Here is a 14,064-nt window from a genome sequence, read left to right as displayed (position 1 = left end):
AAAGACTAGAATAAACTAAATGAAGTAATGAATCTGACTGTATTTCTCTGGAAATCATACTGGGTCAAAAATGCATTGTGGAAGTAAGGAAATATTTATAAGACATAAATACATAAATCAAACAAAGCTAAATGCAATTAAAGCTAAAAAAATCATTTTGCATTAATTAATTTCACAAATTAATTTCACACTAATCAGGAAAACAGAAGCAATGGAAGCTAGGTTTGAAACAAACTTGCATTCTGTACAAGCATTGGTAATAATGTAAGGTGTGATCCAATTTATTTGAAGGGAAACTGAAACTAGCAGCATGTGGGAAATGTGCAGACTAGATACTCAAGTGTCTCTTTGACTTTCGGCACTGATCCAAATGTGTGGGCCTTTGCATATTTAGCTTGATTGACATTAATCATGGCATTTAAAATGCAGTATGTCTACATGACACAATTAATTTATATTAAAAAGGATGGTCATAAGAAACCTAATCTACCAAGATATATTTTCGTCAGTTTTTTTTCCCAAACACATAATTTGGCATTGTGTCAACTCAAAAAGACCTGGATTCATGTAGTTTGAGTGATGAGGATGTTTATGAAGGCTTTCTGTCTCTTTCTTTCTTACATTACGTCGGCTCAAAGGAGCTTTGCAGGGCTTTTGACCCACCTTTCTTCCTCACTTCCCTCCCCCTCGCTCTCACTTTTCCTTGTCCCACACGCTCTCTGCAGTCAGCACTTCTGCCTCTGATGGATAGCAGTGTTAGCGGTTAGCATTAGCGTTAGTATTACAGTCTGAGTTCCTGTAAGAGGTCCATCTCTTTGCCAGAGCTCACTGCGGTTGTCTTAGCTCTATTCGCATACATAAATCCCTAGCTGCGTTTTCAGATATAGGTATCATTTAGAAATGGCCTGAATTTATTTTATTTTATTTTGTTGAACAAAAGTTGTGTGGGTGTTTTAAAATATTGTACACATTTTGCTGCAATGTTGAATGCAGCTACAGTTTTTTTTAGGGATAAGGTCATTTTTTATTATTATATATGTTGTTTACTGCCATATCTTGGTTATTTTTGTGAATGATTGTGCAGCTAATCTCTCTTTTTTCTCTTCTTTTTTCTCCCCAGACCTTTATAGTGCTTAACAAAGGAAAAACAATCTTCCGTTTCAGTGCCACGCCCTCATTATATATCATTAGTCCTTTTAACCTGTTCAGGCAAATAGCAATTAAAATTTTGATACACTCATATCCTTTTCAATGCTTCAAACTTTGACCATGTGTTTGTGGTTGTTCTTGCTGAAACCTCGGTTGTTCTCGCTGTGATCTGTGTCTGTCTCACTGAGAGCTGACTACCATGCTTTGTAGGATTTTTGTTACATTCTGTTTCAGATTATGTGATTTAACCTTTTCTCAAATGTTAAACTCAGTGATAGTGATAGTGCTGCCTGAAGTAATTTAAAAAGCATTAATCATGGAGATTGATAACACACTATTACTTCCTCATGTAAAGTGTTATCCCTTTTACAGCATGTTCTCAGATTTACCTAATTTCTTGGTATAAGTGTTCCATCATAGCTTTGATATCTGACTAATATTCATGACATCACTACAGGATTTCCTTAACTAATTCTTACAGTTTTCAGCATGATCATCATGTGTACAATTTTGACAAATTGTGTCTTCATGACATTCAGCAATCCTCCAGAATGGTCCAAACAAGTAGAGTAAGTATTCTATTCTATTCTATTCTATTCTATTCTATTCTATTCTATTCTATTCTATTCTATTCTATTCTATTCTATTCTATTCTATTCTATTCTATTCTGGTGTATATTTGACTCTTATTGCTTATGAGAGACAATAAGTATTACCGTTCATAATTTTCAGAGGTTTATTTATATTGGTAGTACATTCTTAAAAAATACTCAATATTGATGGAACAGTTCCATTGCACTGATCCTTCTTCAGATTTCAGTATTTAGAACAACACAAACAAAACAATACATATGGTTCTTTTATTAATTGTAAGTTCTGCAAGGAATCACAAAAAAGCTTCTTCTATGGCAGATTTTAGTTTCACACTGAACAAAAAGAAAAACTGCTGTAAAAAGAACCAACTTTTTTGCATGCTCACAACATAGAAACCGAATGACTTCTGTAAATGGAATTAAGGGTGTGTTTACACCTTTAGGTTGGATCTCCTAGTGCAATCTATTTCAACAACGTTCCTGGAGGACCACCAGCTCTGCACATTTTCCATAGCTGTGTCACAAATCGCTTACTTATGCACTATTCTACGCCATTTTCTAGTATAAATAGAGTCAGTAGTGCGTTCACACTGAAAGCTCTAAAAATATAGATTTTTTTATGATTTTTTTTTCACTATATCTTCCTTTCTGTTAAGCAGAAGAAAGAAACTCAAACAGGTTTGATTAAATAGTGGCAAAATTTGGATGTATGGGCGAACTATCCCTTTAATATGTCTGCCCAGTAAGATGCTAGAATAAAATTGTAAGGTAACATCATACTGTATATGTTGTCTTTGCTGTATCCAGTACCACAATACATTTTGACTTTTAGTAAAAAAGGTGGATGAAGCAGAAGAACTATTTAGAATAAACTAGCATTCAATTTAATACAAAAAGTATCTACAAAATATTATAAAATGCACATTACCTGCATGTTTGAACTCATTTTATCGCTCTATGTCAGGTACACCTTCACAGGAATCTACACTTTCGAGTCTCTCACAAAGATTGTGGCTCGAGGTTTCTGTATAGACGACTTCACCTTCCTCAGAGACCCCTGGAACTGGCTGGATTTCATGGTCATCTCTATGGCGTAAGTATGATAATGTCCTGTAAATTAAACAAGGAAATATTTTGATAATGATACACTTTAAATCTGTTTTTGCATGCAATGGTTGCAGGTTCATAAAACTCTTGTGTGCCGCATTTAACATTAGGCTTTAGTGGCGCTTCAGTTGGTGCCAGCTACTTTAGTAAAATTCTAGATAAAAAATCATCGCTTCAATTTTTGAAGTTACACATGCACTCACATCTCAAACAAGCAAGCTTCTTGTGATTGCTGCATATTTTTACACAGACTTTCAGATTTTTTTTTGGAAAATTGGCAGTGGTGGAAAGAGTAAAATCCTACGCAAGTAAAAGTACCATTAGTAGAATAAAAGTATCTGTTAGTTTCTACTCAAAGTATGAGTAAAAGTAACCCTTCTAAAAGTAGTGAGTATGCTACACTGAGAAAACAATTCCATCTTATAACCTGCAAATTAAAAATGTAGCTTAAATAAATGGTATTTTTAAATGGATGTTTGTAAGTTAAAGTTAAATTATTTGCCATTCATTGACTATAAATTTAAATGTGAGATTAATTTAACATGAGATCATGTTACATTAATATATTCAACTATAATAAGCTGTCAGAAAAGCGGAATGATAAGTATTACATGTGGAGCTAAATCTGTGTAACCTTATATTGAGTTCAGACTGCACGATTTTCAAAGTAGTCGTGTCTCGGATGTTTTCACACTGCATGACTATCTGGGTTAGCGCTTCGTCGCTGCTTTGCATACACTGCAAGATAGATTGGCGACAGGGGGTTTCACACTGCATAACTTTAAAATAGGAAAATAACCCGCAACTTTGTCCAAACTACATTTTACAACCAAACACGTGTGACAGAAACAAAGCAAGATCACGTAGTATATTTCTTGTTATTAGCTACATAATGAGGAGCCTTTAGTGGGGTAGAAAATGTACTTATTTTGCTCACCTGGCTTTGAAGGGAACTTACAATTTCCCCTAAACTTTTTTCTTTTTTAACCCAGTTGTGGTATTGCTCAGATGAATTTTAACTTCTCCAACTTCCCGCTGGCCTGCAGATATAAATACTAGTGTATGCTGCTCTCTCATTGGCTGTAGGTAATCGTCAATGTTATTTTCAATCAGAACACATTTCACACTGCATGATTTGAATCACCGACAGGTCCAGATATTTAGCATTTAGCATGCTAAATATCTCACGGGAACCTTGGCTCAGTTGGCGTTTCTTTGTGGAGTTTGCATGTTCTCCTTGCGTTCGCATGGTTTTGCTCCGGGTGCTCTGGTTTCCCCCACAGTCCAAAGACATGTGGTACAGGTGAATTGGGTAGACTAAATTGTCCCTAGTGTATGAGTGTTTGTGTGTTAATGTTTACCGGAGATGCGTTGTGGCTGGAAGGGCATCCGCTGCGTAAAAACGTGCTGGATAAGTTGGCTGTTCATTACGCTGTGGTGACCCCGGATTAATAAAGGGACTAAGCTGACAAAAAAATAAATGAATGAATATCTCATGGGTGTTGTCGACTCATTGGCAATTCTCTCAGATCGCGTCTTTGATAGTTAACACTGTGTGATTGTTACACGGGACCGAGCACCGATTTGCCTGTGATTTCAGACTTGTTAAGATTTCAGATTTGCTTGCGATTGTTTTTTAAAAACCTGTCGTCGAGTCAAAATCAGGGCTAAATCATGCAGTCTGAACTCAGCATTAGGGTCAAAATCAAAAACATATATGACAATATTGATAATTATTATGCACAAAGAATCCTAACTAACAAACTGGAAGTGTCCAGCAGTTGGTGCAGCAAACCAAGTGCATGCAGCACTGATAGAATACTTATAAATTGTGCATGTGTTTAAAAACGTAACATTCTGTAGTGCATTTAGTTATTGTTTATGGCTATTTGCCGATTTTATTCGTCATACAGTAACCGTTCTTCATCTTCTTGTTATACAGTCTAAACAGTCTGTAAGTTCTTGCTTGTAACAATTTTAATGTATTTAACAATTTTACAATTTTATTTTAATTTTAATGATACTGTTAGTTTTCACACTCTACATTTATAAAATGCTGCATCTTTAAAGCGTGTGTGTTTTGAGGTTGGTCTTTCAGATGCAATTTTTTTATGTGTGATTTGATTGGACGGGAATCACAAGATTATTCTACTTAGCCAATCACCATACACTGTAAAAAAATATCTGTAAATTAGCAGCTTTCCATATAATGTGATTCCTGTGTTTATTTAACATTTTTCCGTGCTCATATAGGCTTTTGGATTGCATTATGGGACCTTGATCTTTCTTCTAACAATTTTTAATCTTCAACAGTTTGAAAAATTACTTTTCTTAACATTTTTAATAGTTTAAAGTGATCTATTGTCTGGTTTGGTGTTGTATATTATGGTGCAAAAACCATAAACTGACATTACATTTTTTGTTATTTTACAGACAGTTTCTTGTTTTTTTTTTTCTAAATGGAATACTAGAAAGTCTATAAAAGCTGTAGAGTTGAATTTAAGACATCAAAATTCGACAGATTAGTAATTAACATCCCATAATGTAGTTCACAATCATAAACATGCACAAAATATATACTTTTATATTTCTTTTATTTCTACTTCAATGTTTTCTATATAATTTTTTTTTACAGTGAAGATAAGAAAAAATAAAAGAAGGAAAATGTGCAGTGTAAATATCGATAGAACTAAACATAAACTCAGGTAAAAGTGCACATTTTTAAGACTACCTTTTTCAAGTACAATTCCAGAGAAAAAGTAGTCAATTACAGTAATTAGCTTGTTTGTAGTTCGCTTCTTTACACCACTGCTGGTAGATCATAAGCTACTGACCATATCATTGAAAGTGCATGTTAACACCAGACGGAAATCCTTGAAAATCAATAATCAATCAACACCATGACCTCTGTTTAGGTCATAGGATGGCTTTTGAGGCCTGATGTCTATGCTTGCGCAAAACAGTGTGTATGTGGGTGTTGAAAAGCGACAGAGGCTCTTGTGTTTTGCCTCTCATTGCTGGCGGATGGGAGTTCAGTGCTCAGAGATGTCAATGTCTGTGCTTATACTTCATACATGTCTATCATAGCTTTCTTTCTTTCTGAGCTTTGATTCATCTGACCATCTTTCTCTCCCTGTCTGCATTCATCCATTTCTCTGGAGGGTGGCTATGTTATTTTTATATAGGACAACATTTATGTCTAAAAAGAAATTCATGTTAAATTGAGAAAAGCAGAAAAGAGTGTGTTTTCTAGTATAAGTTCAACATGAAATGTTGTGAGTATCTCTTTTTGTCAGTAATTGTGTTAATACCTTATTGATTTTACTCTGATGGTAAAGAAATGTTTCAGGTTAAGAATATGTCAGATGGTGTTTGTGATATGCTGAAAATTATTTCAACCTAAGTTTATATAAAATGTAGCATATAACTGTGTATATATTGCCATCAAGTCTATGGGTTAAGGCTTTACATGGGAATAAATGCCACAAGAGTTAAATCCTTACGCTGGGTTCACATTGTGTTGAAATTACTGTAATTACGAGATAGCAGCTCTAAAGATTGTAATTGGAGCCGCTCACGTCCTTGTCTTTAGAAATAATTGGTTTGTAAGGCAGTGCTCATTGTGTCCACCTTTAGATGTACTAATTGAAATGAACATTTTAGAAATATTTCTCTTAGGCATACTATGCAGTTATACGGTTAGAAATACAGTAAAATTATATTTAAAATATTATTACAATTAAATCAAATGTCATTTATTTTTGTAATGGCAATCCTGAATTTTGGCCGAATGTAAACAGCGATTTTTGATTAATCGAATCTGATTAAGGTCATAATCGAACTAAATAAAAATCGAATTAAGACATTTAGAGTATGCCAATTTGAGTGGCATTATTGAAGTGCAGTACAGACATGTAAACACTGCAAACAAACTAATACCGTAGTGTAGGATTTTCCATGCATTTTGTAACAGAATAGTGTATTCACACTTATAGTCTATACACACGGCTGTTTGACACTATTCTCTGCACTTACTGAGTCAGTAAAGGACGACAGACACTTGCATCGCAAAATGCGAAGGTTTTTTTCCCATACGAGGTGCTGTGTCAAATTCCATTAAAACAACACTGTTCTAGCAGTTCATACTCGCATTCAATATCTCGTTTGTGATGGGGGAAATGCGTGAAATGTTCCTGATTGAAAGTGAAAGTGCCAAACTACAGTTAAAGTCGACAAATTAAAAATGAAACATCCAAAATGACATGAAACTCTGGAGGAAATGTGGATAGCGCAGGGAAGCAATGATGTAATCGAATTATGTGCCATTTATAGACCTTTTTGAGGAATGTAAACAATCACATTGGTCCATTAGTATTTCCTATATTCATTCATTTTCTTGTTGGCTTAGTCCCTTTATTAATCCGGGGTCGCCACAGCGGAATGAACCGCCAACTTATCCAGCAAGTCTTTGCCTCGCCCCTATTTCCTGTATTACATTTTTAATTTCCATAGCTTTCAAAAATCCAAAAAGGTCCTCTTATTGCAAAATAATTTTATGATAGCTTTTTAATGTTAAAATGTGATTAAATTGCCTCTTGTTACAGTTACCAAATAGTTTGACAAGCAGGAAATGTTCATGGGCCAGTGACATCACCACATTGAAATGGTCTATAACATACTAAACGGGATCATGAAAGGAACATTAAAAAAAAAGCAACTCATGTAAACACCTTACTCATATTAATTTCTTGTTCAGATTAAGGTAAATAAGTTGATTACTGATGTCCACGTAAACTTAGTCAATGATTACATGTATAACTGAAGCGGCAATGAACAGCATTTATCAAAAGCTGATGTCTTTAGTCATCCTTGAATAGAGGTACTCCCTGTGTGTCAGTTTCAACAAAGATATTAAGTTCATAGTTTTAAATGTGTCAATAAAGGTTTTGGTGCTTAAAGGGGTATTTCACTAAAAATGAAAATTCTGTCATTACTCACTCTTGACTTGTTCCAAACAAGTTTGAGCTTCTTTCTTCTGTTGAACACACACAAAAAATATATTTTAAAGAAAGATGAAAAGCTGTAACCTTTGACATTAGGGCTGCACAATATATCGTTTCGGCATCGATATCGCAATCTGTGCATCCACAGTGGTCACATCGCATAGAAATGCAATGTTAAGTTGGCTTTGTTGAGTGTAATTTTTACATTTACTTATACAAAACCGGTGACACGGTGGCACAGTGGGTAGCACCATCGCCTCACAGCAAGAAGGTTGCTGGTTCAAGCCTCAGCTGGGTCAGTTGGCGTTTCTGTGTGGAGTTTGCATGTTCCCCCAGTGTTTACATGAGTTTCCTCCAGGTGCACAGTTTCGCCCACAAGTCTAAAAGCATGCGCTATGGGTAAATTGGGTTAGATAAATTGGCCGTAGTGTATGTGTTTGAATAAGAAAACCATTTCTGTAAAATTGTTTTTTTTTAGCCGTAGTGAAACTAGACATTAACAGTCTTTTCTCAACTAATGTAAAGTTATAAAGAGAATCATCATTCAGCAACATAACGCAGTGATCAAGATCAAGGTGCAATGTTGTGATAATTTTAAGTACTTAAACTACATGTTTTCAGAATTTGGATGCGACCAAACAGTCCCAAAACATATGCAAAAAAAGAATCTTTAGAATTATTGTTATACAGACTGCAATTCGGATTTCTGATAAATATTTATAACCACTTTAGGGTGAGTAAATAGTGAGTAAATTTTCATTTTGGATGAAATATTCCTTTACTATGTTTGCGGAAACCATTTTTAATTTATTTTTAGTTGAACTATTTTGTAACATGATACATTTATTCAGATGAATTTAATAAAAAAATATATATACATATATAAACATATAGTATTATTGTACACAGAGGTTTGGGGTTAGAATAATTTTAAAACGTTTTAAAATAAGCTCATCCTGCTCACTGAGGCTGCATTTATGAAATTAAAAATATAAATTGTAAAATTGTGAAATGTTAATGCAAAAGTAGTTCATATATTAATTGAATAATTTATTCCAGTGATTTTAAAGATTACTTAAAGATTAAGTAAAAGATTTCTCCAGTCTTCAGAGTCACATGATCTGAAAATCTTCCCCAAATACTCTGATGGTCCTGTATCAAGATGCCCACAGAAGTATTCAGCAACCAATGTGACTAATTATGAATTACACCTTTAAGTGAGATTGTCTTGCAATCAAAACATTTTAATATTGGTCTGAAACTTGTAATTGCAGTAATTCTGAAATGAAAAGGGAACCTGTAAAATTATTTTGTGATATGCATTTACTCATTTGATCTTCTGAATCACTTTTTTTTTCATTGCATCTCTTGTCCTCTCCACCCTGTCACTCTCTCTCTCTCTCTCTCTCTCTCTCTCTCTCTCTCACWCTCTCTCTCTCTCTCTCTCTCTCTCTCTCTCTCTCTCTCTCTCTCTCTCTCTGGTAACTATGTTGCGATCCATTCTGCAGGTATATTACAGAGTTTGTAAACCTAGGCAATGTGTCAGCTCTGCGCACATTCAGGGTGCTGAGGGCTTTGAAAACTGTTGCTGTGATTCCAGGTAAGTCCAGCATCCATCAGGGCCAACAGAGGGCGCCGCTCGCTGTCTCTTTCTTCACGCTCCTGTCTCTTCCTTCCTCCTCCGTTCGTTTCTCTCTCTCTCTTCTCCCGTTAGACAGGCTTTGCGTGATGTCTTCCTCCCAGTTCAGTGGTGGTGCTGGTGATAGTGCTGTGTCGTACGTGTTGTGGTGTAGTGCGTGTGTGTGTGTGTGTTGTGTCACGGTGTTTGTTCTGTGTGTGATCCTCCCTTGTTGCAGATATGTAACAGAGTTTGTGGACCTGGGGAATGTGTCAGCCCTGAGAACCTTCAGGGTTCTACGAGCTCTCAAAACTATTTCTGTCATACCAGGTGAGAACGCGTTTAAACACGAAGGCTGAGCTGCTTACCACGCCACCGCAAACTCTTATTATTACCAATATTACATACGACTGTTGCTATTTTTTTCCGTTTGTTTTCTTTTGTACTTGACTTGCTGTACTTTTTTCCGAGAGGATGCTGCAGGACGAATACTTTCAGTTGTTTTGTTTGTTTTAATAACCAAACGATCAAAAATGGTAGCGATACATTTTTGATAGGCTTTGCAGTCTGCAGTCAAATCACTGATGCCAGAAAAATTGCATTCCCATTCAGTAATCTGAGTTTTTAATTATACCACAAAACACATTCTTTGCAAATGTTGGCTGTCGTAAAAAAAACAGCGGTGGAAAGCCCTGAAATATGCATTTAGCTCTACTGGAAAATCCATATTAATATGTGTTAGTTTTTCCCCCAAAATGAGAATGTTGTCATTATTTACTCTCACCCTCATGTCATTACAATAACATCCTACACTGTAAAAAATGCTGGGTGTCACACAATTCCTTCATTTTGTCCCAACCCAAACCGATTAAGTTAATTGGTAAGTTAATTGTTTTTTTTTTGTCTTTAATGTAAGTGGATTGATTTGTCCCCCTCAAAAAATTAACAATTGTGTTGTTTCAACTACTTTTTAACAAGAAGTTTGAACGAGCAGCAAAAGTCATTTTTAAGTTAATAAGGGAACACCCAATGATAAAAAAAGAGGTTTCTGTTCCTACACTAAAAGCTTCGTCAGCCAAAAATTTGGAGTTCTAGATTAATTGAACCGTTTGATCCAAGCCATCTTTAGAGACATGATTGCTTAATAACAGATTTAGGCCTTTATTCATTGATCATCAAACTATATTTACATTATCCCAATTTGGCCACAGAAGCTCAAGCATGCTTGCTTGACTAGCGGAAACCTATGAGGTTTGTTCTCTTGCAGGTATGGATGAACTTCTGTGTGGACCCTTTTCAAAATTCTGTTCTGACGCAATTAACAGTCATCAGCATCTAAAATCCTTTAAAGTTTTTAATGTTTAGATTATTATTTTTTTATCTGCTATCAGATTTTTCCCCCTTTTTCTGAAAGTTATAATAACATCGTAGTGGAGTTTTTTTATTATTTAAGTAAATAAGATTGTAAAAAATATATTTGTTGTATTCTCCCATTCACTGCTCTCTAAGTTTTCCCAACTATGATGACTTCCGCTACTAAGAAACCTGGAAATGTGAAAAAGGGTCTATTGCTGATGATACACAAGGCAACATTTTGAGCAATGTTGCTGGGCAACTTTCCAGACATGGGGTCACTAATCAGGGCAATTGGTTACAAATACAACATTTTTACCCATTCTTAGTAGAGCCAAGTAATAGCACTTTACAAAATTGCCTGGTCACATTACCAAAAAATGTTGCCCCATGTGTCATCATTTGTTCACTGATCACTGTTTAAATAGGAATAAAACTCTAAATTCTAAATGAAATCTGTTCATCATGTAAACTGACCATATCTCCTATAAGAAGACAGTTTGTAACAAAATGAGGGTTAGTAAATATGACAGTTTATTTAAACTGAAGTGTTTTGGAACATATAACTGTAATATGAAAACAGGTGGACCAACAACTGCTGGGGAACTGACTAAAATTAGCATACCAACTTAATCAAGGTTAAAGTTGGTCAAGCTGGATTGTTTCTGGTCCAAGATGGCTGAACAGATCAGTTAAAAACTTTCTTTTATGTTTCAGACACCATTAAACTGGTTTTAATTGTATTTTCCAGTTGAGAATTGCATTTGGTGGTAGTATACAGTTTATAGACTGTATACTACCAAAAAATAAAGGTTCTCTACTGGCATCTGTGGTTCCATGAAGAACCTTCAACACCCATTGAACCTTTTCATTGTATTAAAAGGAAGTGAAATTAAGTTTTTCACAGTACAGTATATTAATAAAATATAATGTATATAGTTTACTGAAAGGTTCTTTGGGAAGCCGAAACTGTTCTTCTATGGCATCACTGCAGAAACCCTCTTTTGTAACCTTTATTTTAAAGAGTGTAGCACTTTGTTACCAGTATATTTGTAGACCGAACTGAGATCTTATTCTCTAAAAATAGGAAAAATATGGACAAACACAATTGCTGGATAAAACGTTTAATTTAGCAATAAATTGAGTGGTTAGATTTAATGCTTAGTTAAAATATATCAATTAAGTATATGTAAAAAAGTGCTGCTTCATGTTCTAGATTCAAAACATCCAGCCACAGAGCTGAATGCAGCACAGATGCCTTTGTTGAGTTTTAGTTATAGTATTCTAAGCAGACATCATAAAACTCAACCTTATGGCATCTTAGAGGCATAGCAACATATGTTCATTTCATGGAAAAAAAAGCTGACATAGACTGTGTTCTGATAAACATCTCATCAGCGCTAAAAGAACTTGATGTGTTGCATCATGGAGCAAAGGTTTGTGGGTAGCACACTCACTGAGACTGCCAAGCCTAGTTTGACACATTTCTGCTGCATGATGCTTTCGAAGACACCTGCTTTTTCAGTTTGTCCTTCTTTTATTCTGTTTTTGTATTTTTTTTTTTACCAAATGGCTTTCCTCGAAATTCCGCATCCCTTACACACATGTAAATTTATAAATATATATTTTAGCATTGTTTTTCTTTTTTTGGGACAATTACTGTTTTTTAGCTCCCTCCCTATTCTTATTTCGAAGAACTCGGAGTGGAAAGTAAAACTGAGACACAAGAAGATGCACCAATTGTTACAGCTAAATCCAAAGATCAGGGTTAGTAAAGTTAACCAAGCAAGTTTATATGCACACAGTCACAGCCACTTGTTTTAAACACTCACATTCAGGATAGCTTCTTGTAGCATTTAGATTAGAGAATGACTCACTTATTCACCTGGTTTCTCTCAGCTAAGAGATTAGCTGAGCAAAGAATACGGGTTATGCATTCTCTGGAAGCGACCGATTGGTTGAACAGACATTGACACCATGGTGATGTAGCAAAGATGATGATGATGATGATGTTGCTGCCTTCAGCCTTGGCGTTTAAATGACCTGCATGCCCTTCCTCCCCTTGCCTGTCCTCTCCTCTTCCTCTCTCTGTGTTGGCTCTCTGCATACTGTTTGTGTATGGCGCCGCTCTCTTCAAGCAGTGTCCATTTTGCTGATATGTGTTAAATATTGTATGTGTGTTTATTGCTTAAAGAGTGCTCCTCGTGTCTCTCCAAGGTCCCTACATAACCTGTCCTTAGTAAAGTGCTTATGAGAAAACTGTAAACCTGCACTATTTGGAAATATTCTTTGCATCCAGTTCATTATAATGGCTTAGACTATGATAAAGAGAAAATAAAGAGTGTTTCTTTTCTATGTACATTGATTTTGAATAAAATGCTAAAATTCTAAGATATGGCTCATGTTTAGATTCAAGCATGTCTGGCCAGTGGTGATTATTGATGTGTGGCAGCATAGTTTAATTTATGGTTAATGAAGAGTTTGTTACCAACTAGAAATCTATTAAAAATTATACTAATAAATCAGCAGTTCAGAATTTAATTGTCCACGTTTTGGCTGTAAATAGTTCATGCTCTACTAAACCACTAGCAATTTTTATCTGGTCATGCAGATTTTAAAGTTGAGCTTTGGGTAAAACAGCCATCATGCATGTCACTTTTAAATCAGCCATCAAATCACAATGGAAGAAAAGTGGGACTTCCACTTTGATCAACTGTCATCTTGTACAAAGAACCAACCACAGCAAACTGATTCCAAATTATTATCGCTCTATAGTATGTCGATATTTTAAGTAAGAAAAAAGATCAGCTAAATCATTTATGAAAACATTACTGCAGATAATATGTATAATTTCAATAGTCTCTTAGTTGAAATATACACTGCCCATTCCAAAAGAATTTGCACACACCAACTAATATTTAGTTGAACCCTTAGCTTTGGTTATGGCATGCATTCGCTCTGGCATCATTTTAATATCCCCTGGGTTGCATTAATTTTTGTCCAAGACCTTTTATTGATAATGCGAGTCTTCTTCAGCACATACCAAAGATTCTCAATAGGCTGAAGGTGTGGACTCTGTAGTGGCCAATCTACGTCAAAAAAATAATGTCTCATTCTCCCTGAACCACTCTTATACAATTTAAGCATGGTGAATCCTGGAATTGCCATCTTGGAATATGCTCATGCCATTTGGGGAAAAAATCCATTGATGGAATGACCTAGTCATTTAGTAAATTCAGGT

At 35.2% G+C, this 14,064-nt stretch overlaps 1 protein-coding gene across 10 annotated transcripts in view; it reads left to right on the top strand.

Annotated features, from left to right (window-relative positions):
* Nucleotides 1-14,064, top strand: part of scn8ab (sodium channel, voltage gated, type VIII, alpha subunit b) — a 101,046-nt gene that overhangs the window by 28,150 nt on the left and 58,832 nt on the right. For 7 of the 10 annotated variants that reach the window (XR_012407459.1, XR_012407458.1, XM_068221809.1 and 4 more), the window contains exons 3-6: nucleotides 1,121-1,240; nucleotides 1,630-1,718; nucleotides 2,707-2,835; nucleotides 9,361-9,452. Coding sequence is in view for 8 of the 10 variants with exons in the window: in XM_068221809.1 (XP_068077910.1) it covers nucleotides 1,121-1,240; nucleotides 1,630-1,718; nucleotides 2,707-2,835; nucleotides 9,361-9,452 (430 nt within the window). In the remaining 2 variants the exon portion in view is untranslated. 10 annotated transcript variants of the gene reach the window in all.

The sequence above is a fragment of the Danio rerio genome, chromosome 6 (genome assembly GCF_049306965.1).
Source record: "Danio rerio strain Tuebingen ecotype United States chromosome 6, GRCz12tu, whole genome shotgun sequence".
NCBI classification, from domain to species: Eukaryota; Metazoa; Chordata; class Actinopteri; order Cypriniformes; family Danionidae; genus Danio; species Danio rerio.
This window is presented reverse-complemented; position numbering and strand designations above follow the sequence as displayed.